This window comes from Camelus dromedarius, chromosome 31, assembly GCF_036321535.1.
Source record: "Camelus dromedarius isolate mCamDro1 chromosome 31, mCamDro1.pat, whole genome shotgun sequence".
In the NCBI taxonomy this organism is placed as follows: domain Eukaryota; kingdom Metazoa; phylum Chordata; class Mammalia; order Artiodactyla; family Camelidae; genus Camelus; species Camelus dromedarius.
Window position 1 is genome coordinate 18,856,115 of NC_087466.1, and position 15,308 is coordinate 18,871,422.

General features: G+C 48.7%; 1 protein-coding gene across 2 annotated transcripts in view; it reads left to right on the top strand.

The window, feature by feature from the left end:
• The first annotated feature begins 1,077 nt into the window (after window positions 1–1,077).
• MLXIP (MLX interacting protein) overlaps window positions 1,078–15,308 on the top strand; it is a 53,278-nt gene continuing 39,047 nt past the window's right edge. Inside the window, exon 1 of one of the 2 annotated variants that reach the window (XM_064481252.1) lies at window positions 1,078–1,594. In XM_064481252.1, coding sequence (XP_064337322.1) covers window positions 1,182–1,594 — 413 coding nt within the window. In that variant the 5' untranslated portion in view covers window positions 1,078–1,181. The remainder of the gene's footprint in view (window positions 1,595–15,308) is intronic. The other variant, XM_064481253.1, reaches the window with a different exon arrangement.

Sequence of the window (15,308 nt, forward strand, 5' to 3'; positions counted from 1 at the left end):
CCTCACTGGCCCTCTTGGTGCCCAGCCACCACCCCAGTTCCCCACATGGCCCCCACCCTAGGCTGGCTTTGAGTCCCCGACACTTTGACAGCTTTCTGTAAGTGTCAACTCTTAGACTGAACCATAGGAAATTGCTGTTTCCATAGGTCAAAAATGGTTGCGTATGGGGCAATTTCTAGGTGTCTCTGGTCTGGCTGATTCAATTCCTTCAGTCTGTAGTACATTTATTTAGTGCTCATTCTTTGCTAGGCACTGTGCTAAGCAGTTCGCAGTCTTTTTGTAATTGTCACAATTCGTTCCCCACTTGACAGAGAAGAAGACTATGGCTCAGCATTTGCCCTTTTGGAATTGTTCAGGGGCTAGCTCGCCCTCCTTACGATCTTAACAATAATGACAATATTTTGAGTCGTAGTTAAAGGAGCTGGTGGCTGGCTCTGCTACTTACTAGTGTGATCTCCTTAATAAGCTTAACTAAAGTGTCAGTTTCCACCTCTGTGGATGTGACAAGTGTTCGTGATCTTGCTTTCGCGTTAGAAAAATCCCTTTACTATTCAGCGACTCAGTCTTCTCACCAATAAAATGGGGACTAAACCCACAGCGCCCAGCAACATCTGGGAAGAGCTGTTAGAACACATTTCCGGGCCCAGCAGGAGAAAGCCGGGCCTGGGAAGGGGGAAGAAGCGCCACCCCCACCCACCACGTGGAGGGCCCGCCTGGCCTGCAGCAAGGCTGCAGAGGATTCCCCGGAGCGCGGGGCGGGGTGGGGTCGGCACAGCCCGCTCGGCCAACGCCTCTCCTAGGCCGAGACACTAGCGAGCGGCACCACCTGGCCACCAAGTCCCGCATCACCCTGGAGGGAAGGGGGCGGCGGGGGCGAACGGGGGGCGGGGCCTGGGCGGGGCCTCCGACTACCCCTCCCCCCTTTTTTTGTCCGCCCAGATATGGAAAGGAGCCCCTGCGCCTTTAAGAGGCCGACGCGGGCACCCGATTGGTCGAGACGCGCGGGTGACGTCACGCCGGGGCTGGCGCCGAGGCGGCCCCGTCGGTCCGCGCCCTCCCCCTCCCGCCCCGCCGCGAGCTCGCGGACAGTCGGCGCGCGGGCCGGGCCGGGCCGGCGCCTAGTCAGCGTAGCTCCTCGCGTCACCCTGAGCTCCGGGGGATGCCCCCGGCGGGGCCCCCCCATGGCCGCCGACGTCTTTATGTGCTCCCCGCGCCGGCCCCGCAGCCGGGGCCGCGCGGTGCTGCTGAAGCCCCAGGTGCCGGAGGACGACGACGACTCGGACACGGATGAGCCGTCTCCGCCGCCCGCCTCCGGCGCGGCCACCCCGGCCCGGGGCCACGCGAGCGCCGCGCCACAGCCGCCCCGGGCCGGGTCGGGCCGCGAGGAGCCTCCGCGCCGCCAGCAGATCATCCACAGCGGCCACTTCATGGTGTCGTCGCCGCACCGCGAGCACCCGCCCAAGAAGGGCTACGATTTCGACACGGTCAACAAGCAGACGTGCCAGACCTACAGCTTCGGCAAGACGAGCTCCTGCCACCTGTCCATCGACGCTTCGCTCACCAAGCTCTTCGAGTGCATGACCCTGGCCTACAGGTAGGGACCGGGCCGGCCCCACCTCTCGAGTGGGGCTCTCTTGGACAAAACAGGCGTGGAGGGCTGGGCCGCCTGGGCACCTCTTGGCTTCACGCGTTACCGCTGGGTCTTCCCCCTTCGGGTCTTACCCTTTCGGGAAGGTTTATGGGTCTGGGGTCCCCAGTGGAGGTGAGAGGGGAGGGGGCCCTGGCCTCTTCCCTGTCAGCAGAGCTTGGGTTCTTCCGGCTTCACGTTCCCCATCCAGGCCCTCCCCTCCAATGTTCCGAGGCCACCGATTTCGATCAAGAAAAAGGTGTAAATACAGGCTGCACCTTGTGTTTCTCGCCTTTACCTACTTCTTTCCCCCAAACGCTTTGTGTGTTTTCAGCAATAGCGCCTAGTGGTTAGGACCACCTGTCCAGGGGTGGCTTAAAGCACTGGTTTCCGTATTTAATGGTTGTGGAAAATCTTGGAGTCTGTTTCTTCCTTTATAAAGAGAGGATGACAGTAGTATCTGCCTCCACTGGCTGCTGTGGGGATGGAACGAGGTAGATTAAGTGCTTATTCCAGTGCCTGGCACATAATTAGTTGCTCCATACATTTTAGCTGCTTTTCTTATTGCCCCAGCAGAGGAAGGCTGGGTCCCCTCACATCCCCTTTATTGGGAAGCCCTCCCCCTACTTGGGAGGGGCCCTAGGTGCCTCCTAGGAAGACTTGGAGCCACAGCTGTTGGAGGCACAGTCGGTCCTCCTGGCAAGTTGGAGGATTCTCAGGCTGGCCCTGAAACACTATATGGAGATGTCAGTGTTCAGGGCAGGCATCCCAGACACCATCCTGACCTGTGGATTCAGCTCTAGGCTGAGATCTCTTTTTTTCTAAGTCACAGAAATGCCTGATCCTAACACGTTAAAATGTGTTTCCACTCTGCCTTTCTCAGTGTGTTTGTTGGGTCTTTGCCTCAGATAACTTCTCCCTCAGCAACAGAACTTCTTTGGACTAGCTGCGATGCAGAGCAGCCCAGCTCTGCACAAAGCTCATGATAGGATCACCGAAGAAGAGTGCAGGTTGTTGCATTAGTAACTGGGCTGGCTGGGGCCCTCTTAGGTCTACTCAGCAGGCAGCCCAGGGAAAGTTTCCTAGGAGACTCCAGAAACAGTGTAAAGCAGAGTAGGAACTCCCCCTCCCCCCCACACACACCCCTTTTTTTTGGAGAGCAGTGAGCCCCAGATATATCCAGGTTAAAACGTTACACATTTACCTGAAGTTGAAACACTAAATATACGTGGCTCCGGGTGGCATTTTCCCCCTCTGGAATAAGTGATCAGTCAACTTGTTCCTTTGTTATGTTCCCGAAACGCACCCCTACTTCCCCTCCTCTGCCCCCATTTCCTCTCTTATGGTTTGTTTGCCACATGGCTGCAGTACAGTACCCAGAGCTCCCCTCCCACTCCCCTTGCCTGGCACATTGGTTAGGCTCTGCTCTGATTCTCTGGTCTTGCCAGTTTGAGCTGGCACTGAGCGTGTGAAGTTTTTGGTTTTTTTTGGTTTTTTTTTTGTTTTTTTTTTCAGAAAACCAAATGGTCTTGAGATTGCAGCCCTCTGCCCTCTTTTAGCCCTGCTTACTCAGTCTCACATTTTGAGCACTTCATTGAAATCAGTCAAGTAGGTTGCAGCATATGCTACAGTGTGAGAAAGCCCTTTCAAACAAAGTAGAGGTGAAAGACGGGAATGTGTTTTATTAAGAGAACTTAATCCTCTTCTTTATTTTAATATAAACTTCTCCATGTACAGGGAATGGATAATTGAGTAGCAGGAGGCATGGGCTAGAAAGTTCTCACCTAAGCTCTGCTAAAGGAAACTAAACCAGTCTCCCCTTTGCCCTCAGTATGGATAACCTAAAGGCTTATTATTAAATAACACCAAAGAATTTGATTAATGGTACTTTTTTTCACTTCTTTCAAGAATATTTTGGCAACAGGCCATTGCTCATTTAACTTTCTTGATTGCAAAATGCATTAGTTTGGTTTGGGGCTCACCTTGCTCTTCAAGACCTTCAGTCCCACTGGCTCTCCTGCTTTGCTGTTGTTTCCTGTACCCAAGTGCTATGACTGCAGGTCCCGGATGTGTGTCCACCTAGTAGTTTCTCACAAAGATGCTCTTTGTCTGTGTGAGGCTGATTCGGATGATCTGGGAGTTTAGTTGGCGGTGTGGAACTTTGGTACAGATTGGCAGAGGAATGACTCAAAACCAGTTGCCTGTGGCCCAGAAAGCAGCATGGGAAGAGGAGTGAGTTCCTTATCTCAGCTGTCCTGTTGTGACTGCTAGCTGGCTTTCAGAGAAGTAGGGTTGGAATATGGGGAGCAGGGAGGGGAGAAGACTTAATCCTCAAAGGTGACCTAACTTCCTTTTCAGTGGGGTGTGAGCCTTCACTGCTATTTTCCAGCTTTTCTCCTCCTCCCAGGGCTGAGAGGAAGGCCAGCGGGGCCTCCTCTTCTGGGTGACTGTTTCTGGCCTAGGCTCTTTCTAACTCCAACTTCCTGTCTGTCCCCTGGCCTCTTCGTTCTAGCCGCCTAACTCTCCCTGGTACACTCTGTGCCTTTTTTTTTTTTTTTTTTTTGGTTTGGTTTCCTGTTAACTGCTGCCTCCCAGCTGTTTCCAGATGAGGTTCAACAGCTCTTTGGGGGAGGAACTAAGTGCAGGGGAAGTTGTGGTTGTTTTTCCCCAGTCGTGTGAAGTGGTCTAAGGATTCTGAATATGTGATCTGTTCCTGAACTTGCAGAATCTTGAACTCCTGAAGGTCTCTGGCAAGACTGACTTTGGGTGGGGGGGCAGGGTCCTTGAGGAATCTGGACTAGGTGTGAGTGTGCCCCACGGCCCACCTGGGTAAGTGGCATTGCAGATGGGATTCCAGCTGCATGCAGCTGGCCTTAAGTCCGTGTCCTCCCTGCTCTGTGAGGCTACGAAGCCCTCTAGTGAACTGTCTTGATTTGGTCTTGCAACGGGTGCTCCATGACTGGGACGTTTGGGGAAGAAGTGACCTTTCCCTGGGGCAGCACTGAGGGGATAGAAGACCGCAAAGAGGTTCCCGGCCTTTACCGAAGCTTCCTGTCTGCCGCTGTGGAATGGGGAGGGTGGAACGCCTCTGCAGGGTGGACGTGAGGGTAACAGACGGTATTTGTGAATGTCTGGTACCTGGCAGATAGGAGGCAAGAGGAGCTTTAACAGACGGAAGCCAGGCCTGCGTCTTCACTCAGCTGACTTTTGTGAGGAGCCTGAGGTTCCCGTCTGCAAACTGAAGGAAATAATGTGTCTGACTGGGGTCTTTAATGTAGCTTTTTGATACCAGCTTGACAAGTGCTAAGTGGACGCGTTCTTGGTTTGCCCAGACTCTCTAAGGCCCCACAATGGAGCTATGTGCTCCAGAATGTAGTTCATGGTTCTTGCCCTGTTAACGTTTTAAGGAATGTCACACATGTAAATCACCCACACAGATTCTGAACACATCCAGGAGATGGCTTTTTGTGTTTAGTTTTGGTTTCACTTCTCTACCTTTGTATGTAACTCTTTATTGGGGAGTCTTGGTGTGAATGTCTAGGGGTGGGCAAGAGATGGTCTTTTTTTGTATTTAGAGATAAGCAATAGCTTTCTGGACAGTGGGTTTCTGCTTAAGTAGATCTTTGAGGGGACCTTTTAATTTGGACCTGTAAGACAGCCTTGGGATACAAGTTTCTAGAATGTAGCTGTGTAGACATATGTACAGTAACCCTCTGTTCCTGACCCAGGGTGGGGGTCTCTGCCAGACTTAAGGGATAGTATGGATTAAAAGTTTGGAGCACCTTGTCCTCCAAATTTTAAGTTTCCAGTAGAGGAACTTTCTAATTCTAGGCATGGTAACTAATTGCAAATGGGAACCATTCACACAAATGACTAGAGTGGGAGGGTATGGCTCAAGTGGTAGAGTGCTTACCTAGCATGCATGAGGTCCTGGGTTCAATCCCCGGTACCTCCTCTGAAAATAAATAAACTTAATTACCTCCCCTTGCTTAAAAAAAAAAGAAGGATCACACATAAATGGCTCAGTTGGTTTTATCCCTCTGCAGCCATGCCGAGGAGAAGCAGCCTCTTCTCTTGTACTTTCTTTAGTCTTTAATCATTGTACAGTGTTGGTGCTCCGAGACGGGAGTGAGGGTGGCAGAGATGAGAAAGACGGCCTCTGTCCCCCAGGAGCTCGCCAACTTGAGTGGGGGGCAGATAAACAGACATCTGTAGGACACCCAGGAAGGGCTGCGATAGGCAGCATGAACCAGGTGTAACGGCAGGACTGGCAGGACCGGCAGGACCAGGGGGCACCCGAGCCAGATGCCTGCGTGTTCACATGGTCCGTGTCAATGTGGACGGCTTCCCCGAACATCAGGCCTTCATACTTCTCTCCCCTTCCCCATGTTGCTGTCAAAAAGTACGGATTCCGTTCCCCAGCAGGAAGCCCCAGGGTCCCTCTCATCTGTCTTCTCCCCCCTAGTAGTCCACGACCAGATTTCCTTTTGATGTAGAGGCTGATTGGCTGGTTGCCATATTGATGGCAGGCTGAAGAAGGGTGATCAAATTGGGAGGAGCCCTTGGGCAAGAGGAGAGAAAAGAACTCACACTAACTGAGCAACTGCTACGTCCTGGATTCTCTCTACATTATCTTAAGTCACAGGAACCCCCCACCCCCCCACCAGGGGATGGTGGAATTTTTATTTTTCAAATTTAAAAAAAAAAGAAAGGAAAGAAAACCTGAGGGTAGAAGTTAATTTGTCTTGTTGCTGAGAGGTGAGGCAGTTTGTCCAAGGTGGAGTCTCTGGAGCTGAAAAGTCACCTCCCTTATTTGCTCACAGAAGCCGGCGGTTCTGTAAGAGGAGGTGGATGTGCTGGTTCCTCCAGGAACCATGGTGGGAAAATGGAAGCCTTTAGGCTGCTCCATGGCTCTCCTCGCACTGCCCTTCCCCGCTGGTGAAACCCCACCGTTCCTCCAGGACTCAACTCAAGAGCCCGTTGCCCTGTGGCCCTTCCCAGAGGCAGTGAACACCACGGCCCTCTGCAGGCCCATGACCCTCACTGCCTCTGCCTGGTGTCCTTACGTAGCCCTGACCTACCAGAATTCCTGCTGCCTTCACCTTGGACTTGCCCACGGAATCTAACAGTGCCTGGCAAATCCTGGGTGATTAGGAAATACACATGGGATTGAAAAGGGCATCTCAGGGACCTAGAAGCCGCACCATAACCTTGCCTCTGGAGAGCCGTGTTTCTCTTCAGCTGTGAAGACAAAGACAACCTCCGGGGATCGGTGCTTCAGGGGTGCCGGAGCGGAGGGGGACAGGAGGCTGAGCGCTCTTGCTGGGTGGTGTTTGTGTGGTGGCCCACACGGATTGGTGCAATAGGCGGATGAACGGCCCCGCGCAGTGTCCACGCCCTACTCCCCAGAACCTGTGACTACGTTAGGTTACATGGCAGAGAGAGGAATTATGGTTGCCGATCAGCTGCTTTTAAAACAGGGAGGCTATTTTGGATTATCTAGGTGGGCTCGGTGTAATCACCAGGGTCCTTAAAAGTAGAAGAGGAACCGGAGAGGGACAGCAGGAGAAGACGTGGCCTGATGCTGCTGGCTGTGGACATGGAGGAAGGGGCCGTGAGGGAGGGAGGGTGGCTGCCTCCGAAAGCGGGAAGAGGCGAGGAAACAGCCTCTCCCCTGGAGTCCTCAGAGGGAACCCAGCCCTGCTGACATCTTGATTTTAGCCCCGAGAGACCCACTTCAGACTTCTGACCTCCAGAGCTGTGAGATAGTAAATGTGTGTTGTTTTAAGCTACTAATTTTGCGGCCATATGTTACAGCAGCAGTAGGAAACTAATACAGGTTGGTTTCAAGTTTCCTAAGGTAATGTTTTTGAGCACACAACTCAGGTACAGAAGTCTTTCTTAACGCATCTTCCCCAACAGGAGTGCACAGCAGCCCGCCCTGAGTGTATCAGGCACCACTTCAGGGGATCAGTGACAGGAGGGCCCTCATTATAGAGGAAAATCTGTAAGGTGGGTCTTACCCTGGTTCCCTAGTACAATTCCTAGAACAGGGTGGAGTAGAAAGTTAATAGTACTTGTCTTTAAGTAAAGATTCATATATGGCTGATGAAGAATTCAGAGTGTGAGCGCCCCTTCCCCAGAGCTGAGTTACTTCTTGAGTATAACATCCACAGTTCAGACAGCAAATGTCTTATGTGGTGTTTTCCATCTTGTTGGAATTCTGTGTGTGGTTAGAATTCCAGACCACAGGCCTGGAGTTTTAGGCAGAGCCCATGTGTCTGTGTGGATCAGCGACCCTCTCGTGCTGGCCCAGGTAATGGGTTTGTTGCAAGGACCAGGAGGGGTGCTGGGACTCCCCTGAAGCCCCAGGATTCCCAGCACCGCCGGAGTCCAGAGGAGACTGGAGCTGGGGTCCAGCCGCTCGGGCCGCAGGGGGAGCTTGCCTTGCCTTCAGGTCCCCGCCGTCAGGTGACTCAGCTCCTCTCCCAGGCTCTGCTTTTCTTTGGGATCTTACTTCTCCTGCTGCCTGCTCGTCTCCGCTTCAAAGCTTCTGCTCCTGGGAGCGTCTGCATCTGCCTGGCTGGAGCTTGCCCGTGGCTTTCACACACGGACCTGCTTCGAGCTGCCTGTTACCATCAGTGCTCTTTGCCAACTGTCTAATTAAATTAGCCCCGTAGCCTCCAATTCAAATATCTGAGAAGGAGAGCAGCAGGCTCCTCCCTCTCTGAGCAGAACCCCGGGGACCCCAGAGCATGAGTCTAGCCGTGGTCTTTGGACTAGATGCCCTTTCCTTCCAGAAGCATTCGTCAGGCCTCTGTTGTGTGCCAGGCACTGTTGTAGCCCTTGGGGACACAGTAGTAAACAAGGCAGATTTGTTATCTCCCTTCATGGCATTTATATTCTTTTTTTTTCCGTTCAGTTTTATTGAGCTGTAAGTGACGTTTAAGGCCTAAAGCACAATGACTTGACTTACAAGTGCTGTAAAGTCACGTGTTTATAGTCAGTGGGGAATCGGTAGGCACATCCGATTTGTGTGGTTAGTGCCGTGGAGAACGTCAGACACAGTGGAAGATGGAAGGTAATGGGGGTGAGGGAGGGTGGGCAGAGAAGTCTTCCGAGGAGGTGACATTTCAGGGTGAACTGAAACCGGAGTGGTGAGTGGGAGCCAGACTTGGATCATTATTCCAGGCGGTGGAAGAGCCTGAGGCAGAGGCCCAAGATGGAGTGGCTTTGGCACACTCTTGGGCCAGGAAGAGCCACCTGGCCAGAACGCAGAGGGCAGGCTAAGTGGTAGGAATGGTAGGAGTGAGGGGGAGCCGGCTTCTTTGGGTGACTGAGGGGACGCTCCAGCCTCAAGGTTGCCAGGTGGGGACCTGTCGATAGGAGGGCATCAGGAGAAGCGGGGTAACCACTGGGAGGCGGTGGCGCCCTTCTCGACCGAGGATGGGAGCGGTGGAGGTGATGAGAAGTGGACGGATGCAAGGTGGGTTTGGGGTTGGGGCTTGCTGATGGATTGGACAGGGGACATGTAAGAAAGAGAAGAATCAACAATGACCTGGGGCTTTGGCCTGAGCTGTGGGGCCGGGACCGAATCAAGGATGCTGAGGCCAGGTCAGTGGCGTGGCTGGCACGTGTTGCGCTGGGGACACTGCTGTGTTGTGCTGTGCGCAAAATTTGGGTGTGGTGGCTGTAGGAGGGCGGCCTCCCCAGGAACGGGCCGACAGGGGCCGGGAGTGCCCAGGGAGCAGTTCTCCACTTGGCCCTGGCCATCCAGGCACCCGGGGTTCTCTCGTCCCTGCTGCTCCATCGCGCCTGGCTGGCTGCTGTTGTGTGTGGGATGGGGGTTTCTGGCGTTTTGAGCTTGTATTTGGGATGTAGTGGTTTTTTCTGTGAAATAAATGCCATCCTATCCTGAGTGACATTTTTACTCACGTGGGTCTGGTTGTGGCTGAGGACTGCTGCCTGGTCTTGAATGCCCTAAGAGGAACCTTCTCCGTATCTAGTGTGCTTAATGTGTTCGGGGTTAGGCTGCACCATCCGAAGAACCTTTTAGAAGGAGGCCGTGTAGAAGGACTTACTCGGTAGCTCCAAAAGGGCATCCAGGATCAAAAATAATTCCAGAAGCAGAATTCCTTGTCGTCAGCTTTTGAGTTTCAGAAGTGGAAGGAAGAGGGAGTGAGGCCAAAGGGTAAAGGCTCATCGAGGGACAGCGGAGAGAGCCAGGCTGCTGGTGGGAGCAGAGATTTGGGGGGGTTAGTTGCACTGGAGAGGGGAACCCTGGGGATTTTGGTAGCACGGCTTCACTGTTGAGGAATATTCTGCGCGTAGGAGGATCTGTTTTGAAAGCTGGTTGCGACTCCTTTCTTCTGTGGCTTGTGGGCATGGGCAGGAAGGTGGCCTCTTTGGGTCTGCCACCATGGGATAAACAGTCATCAAAACAAAAAGTAGCTTCTTATGTTGAAAGTAGGAGAATTAACCTAGTTTCCGGATCGTCACCCAGTATTCTGGCTTTTTAAAAAACAATGTAAGAAACCCCTTCATATGCTCAGGTGGTAACTGGCCCATTTGCAAGTGGAATACCTACCTGCCCAGAGAGCTTGCTACTAAGCTTTCTAGAGAGTTAATTTATAAGTCCTTCTTTTTTTTTTTTTTATTAAAATGAAACACTTTCAACGAATTCTTAAAACAGTAGATGATTGTATTAGCTTGCTGTTTTAAACAGCTATTTTCCAGCTGAACAGTAGCGTCTTGTAAATTGCCTTCTTTGTTCTTTAAAGTATGAAGCGAATCTTCTTCCGCCTTGGAGCAAGACTCTTTCTTCCACTCATACAGACAAGTTGTCGTTGTTAACAGCTTTATCAAGGTATACTTTATGTACCATCAGATGCGTCATTGTAAGTGTACAGTTCGTTGATTTTCGTTGTTGTGCAATCATGATCACAGTCCAGTTTGAGAACATTCTGTCACCCCACTAAGATCCCTCGCACCCTTTTATGTTTAATCCCAGTTCCCACCTTAGCCCCAGACAACTGTTAATCTGCTTTCTGTGTCTATAATCTGCTAGTCTGTGCCTTTCCTGGACATTTTATATAAATGGAATCATATTGTACGTGGCCTTTTGTGTCTGGCTTTTCTCACTTGGCATAATGTTTGCAAGATTCATCCATGTTGTAGTACATACTCACATTTTGTTCCTTTTTATTTCTGGTCGGTATTCTGTTGCCACAATATACCACATTTTGTTTATTTGTTCATTGGCAGGCAGGTTTCTGAGGGACGGCTAATACCTTCATTATTTGAATGTTGACTTTCCATTTTCTGTAATCAAGTTCTCTTGTAGGTTCAGGTGGGAATTCTCTTTCAAAGTGAGAACAGAAAATGGCAGTGGAAGTGGTGGAAAGACGATGGACTAGGCGCCACTGGGCAGCGGGGCCACTGGTTGGCAGCATTTCCTTAGCCCCCCGTAAGTTGGGGTGTCTTTGTAAAAAAAAAAAATTGAGGGGGTGGCTTAGATTAGAATCAGATTTGATTACCAACCTTATTTTTCCTCCATGGACTTTTTGTTTTTGAGAAATACAGCCTTAAAAACAAGTTTCATTGAGCAATAAAGAAGAACAAACTACTGCTGTATGCAGCAACGTGGATGAATCTCAGAAACATTACTCCTAGTGAAATGAGTGTTATCCAAAAGGTTACATACCGATTCCACTTACATGAAGTTCTAGCACAGACGAAGCTAATCTATGGTGGAAGAAAATCAGATCAGCTCTTGCCTATGAGGGTGGTTGAAGAGAAGGCTGACTGGGGAGACGCGCAAGAGAACCTCCTAGGAGGATGGTCTTGTTTTATAACAAGAGGGGATTGTGTATGCATTTGTCAGAATTCGCTGAATGGCACACTTGAGATGTGTGCATTTTATCATTTGTAAATCTCACCAAAAAAAGAGCCATTAACAGATACTGAACTCAGGGACGAAGTGTCTTGGTGTTGGCATCTTAACTTTGAAATGCTTTAAAGCGGTGGCTCTCAAGCTTTTGGTCTCAGAATGCCTTTGCACTCTTAAATATTGAGAACCCCAAAGAGGTTTTGTTTCTGTGAGTTATATTGATGTTTACTATTAGAAATGAAAACTGAGAAAAATTAAAAATATTCATTAAAGCGCTTTAAAAGATAAAACACCCCATATGATATCACTAATATGTGGAATCTAAAAAAAAAAAAGACAAATGAACTTATTTATAAAACAGAAACAATTGGGAGTTCGAGATTTGTAACTACTGACTGGGATATATAAAATAGATACACAAGTTTATACTACATCACACAGGGAACTATATTTGATATCTTGTGGTAGCCTACAGTGAAAAAGAATATGAAAATATGTGTTTTCACGTATGACTGAAGCATTGTGCTGTACACCAGAAATTGACACAACATTGTAAACTAGCTATACTTCAATTAATAAATAAATAAATACACAGAAGTAAACAAAAAATTAATGATTGCTTTTGCATAATTCTAAAAAAATACACCCCATTACATATTAACATAAATAATTTTTTTAATAAAATAACAGTTTTCAAAGACAATGATAAGAGTGACATTGTTTTACACATTTGCATGTCTCTTAGTTAATGCTTAGAAGACGCTGGATGCTCATGTCTGCTTTTGCATTTATCTGTGTCCATATCCCAGGGAAGCCTCACCATACAGTGCTGAGAGAATGAAGTCAAAAGGCAAATAACCTCTTAGTATTGTTTAGAAAATAGCTTTGATATCCTGGACCCAGAAAGGGTCTCAGCGTCCTCAGGGGTCTTCAGATCACACTTTGAGAACCACAGCTTAAACAAAATAAGATGGGTTGATGGCTGGATGGATAGATCAGTAATACAGTAACACCTCAGAGTGTTAGCTGGAGCGTTCAGATGGTAGGGGCATGGGTCTCCACTGCGCAGTTCTTTCAGTTTTTCTGTATTTTTGAAATTGTTCATAATGTTAGAAAAATGAGAAAAAAAATTGCATCATTTAGAGTGGCCACCTGGCTTTATCATGAACAAATACATATGTTTAAAAATAATTAGAAACAGCTTTTGGAATGAGGTGCTGACATGTGCTACAACACAGATGAACCTTGGAAACGTTTTGCTAAATGAAAGAAGCCGGTCACAAAGCACCATGTATTGTGATTCTGTTTATATGAAATGTCCAGATTAGGCAAACCCATCAAATAGAAAGTAGAGGAGTGGTTACTGGGGGAGGAGGAGTGGAGAGCCACGGCTGATGGGTCGGGGTATTTTGAGGGGGTGATTATCTTTTTAGATTACCATAAAATGGTTGCACAGTATTGTGAATGTACTGGACACCGATGAACACTTTTAAAAGGTGAATATCATGGTGTGTAAGTTATGTCTCAATAAAGGTGTTTTTTGTTTTTTTTTTAAGTCCAGGTGTTCAGCATTATCTGTGGGGACTCTTACTTGGAAAGCACTGGATGATATGATCGTAAAGATCCTAAATATGTTAGTGTCTAGAAATTCCGTGATTCTGTGTCTTCCATCTCTTTGGTGTGCAGTAAATGAGAGAATGATTGGTAAAGTGACCTTCCCTGAGCATTTCCCCTAGATTAAAATTGACTTAGGAAAATTGTCTCTCCAGCTCGCCTAATAGCTTGCCAAACCACTCTAAGGTTATCCTGGCAAGACCTTTTTTTCTTTTAACATTGTCTGGGTCGGGGGTCATAAACTCAGATGCCTGCAAGGGCCAGGAAGTAAAGTGGGTCATCGGTAAGGCACAGAGGACATTTGCTATCTTTTGTTTTCTGATTTTTCTTGTTGTTGTTTTGTTTTCTTATCTGATTTTTGATAAAGTCATGGTTACAGAGAAACGTTTCTTTATTATGGAAACCATGCAAACATAAACTGCAATTGACTCGGCCTCCAGGATGGAGAGGCAACAGGGAGTGGTGGGGTCTGTGGTGAACCGGACAGCATTTGCCTGATCTAAACGGGGCAGCCATCACTCAGCTCCAGGTTACTCTTGCTATTTGGAAATGTGAGCCCAGTGTTACAAGATCTGGTATATTTGAAAACTGGAAGAAATCTGAATTTGTCTGTGAGCTCTGCCTTTGCATTTTAGTTCAATTTCTACATAATGTCTGAGTACAGGTGTTAGGAATTCTGGGGGAATGAGTTTAATCTAGGTTGCATCTAGTCTAGAAGTGAGTCTTGGCCCAAGAGGGGAAGGAGTGTGTTGTGCTGTCTGCCATGGGTCAGGCCTGGCACGAGAGAAATCTCGTTAGGTGTTCTCACCTGTAGATGTACCTTTGTGCTCTGTTTAACGTCACAGGAACATAGTCTTCTGAATGTAAAGTCTAAGGTTGTCTGCCTGGTAAATCCCAGAGGTATGCATGCTCCTCACGGACAGTTACTCTGAGTTGTGAGAAACTAGGGCAATTATTTTAAATAATCTTGACGTGGCGGTGGAGGGTTGAGTCTCCGTTTTGTGGAGTTCTTAGTCTGTAGGCTCTGACTGTTGGCCTTTATTCACCACCATACTTGACTGAGGTGGGCTGTTTTCACGGGGTGGTTCAGGGGTGGAGGAAAGGAATAATTATTTGACTTAACTCCAGACAGTTGACTTGGTTGTAGTTGAAACAAAATTATAACTTTAAGGTAGGCTGAGGAGGCCTCTCTCTTGGCCCTTGTTAAAATTTCTAACCTACACATTTGACATTACAGTATGTGCCTCTGGCTTTGCTTCCCCAGTTGAGTGTGTGTGTGTGTATTTGAAATGGTTGGGAAAGGAGTGGGCTTGCTCACTTTGGAACCCTCCCTCCAACACACACTCACACACCCTCGTACAGCCACCTTGCAGACGTTCTTAGAGTTTCCAGCTCTTGGATTTTCTGCCCGTATTTGATCTGATCTATAACAGTGTTGGCAAATAGCATTATGGTTCTTAAATGCCATGACTTTGCTTCTAAGCCAGACTGAAATAGGACTTGTACTTCTCAGGGGTGCAGTGCTTCCTCTGCTGAGCACGCTCCCTGAAAAGTTGAGGAATTATTCTTCTAAGCTTAGGACCTTACTTTTGGGAATTTGACTGTATTTCCAGGCCTCCTTCCAGGAAAAAAAAAAATCCCAGCACGAGAGATAACCACGGCCAATTCCCTGATGTTTATCCTTCCAGACCTTGAGGGGTTTTTTGTTTTTCTTTTCTTTTCCTTTTTATTTTTTTTATTTTTGGCATAGTGAATGTATTTTGTTTTTCTGTTTAATAGATTATGAACACCTTTCCAAGCCCCAAATTCTCATCTGCAGTATTTTCTAGTGGCTGAGTAGTATTTCATTAAGTGGATGTACTATTATTTATTGAGTCCCTCTCTGTTGATTGTTGGGAATATTTCACGATATTTTGGTGTAACCCCTAAGGTGTTTCTGGGCCCCTGTTGCATTTATCTGTTACCATGGCCCTGTTTTCTCTGAGAATGTCCCTCTGCCTACTCCTCGTCTCTGACAGGAAGAACCTTTCAGAGCAGGACTCTTGAAAACAGGCAGCCACACTAGGCACCCCACCAGGCTTGTCACACCTCCCACCTGCACCTATACGGTGTGTCCGGAGGATGGTGGTGAGCGGGTGTGCAGCCCGAGTTCTGTGCCTCAGGCTGCAGACAGGCAGG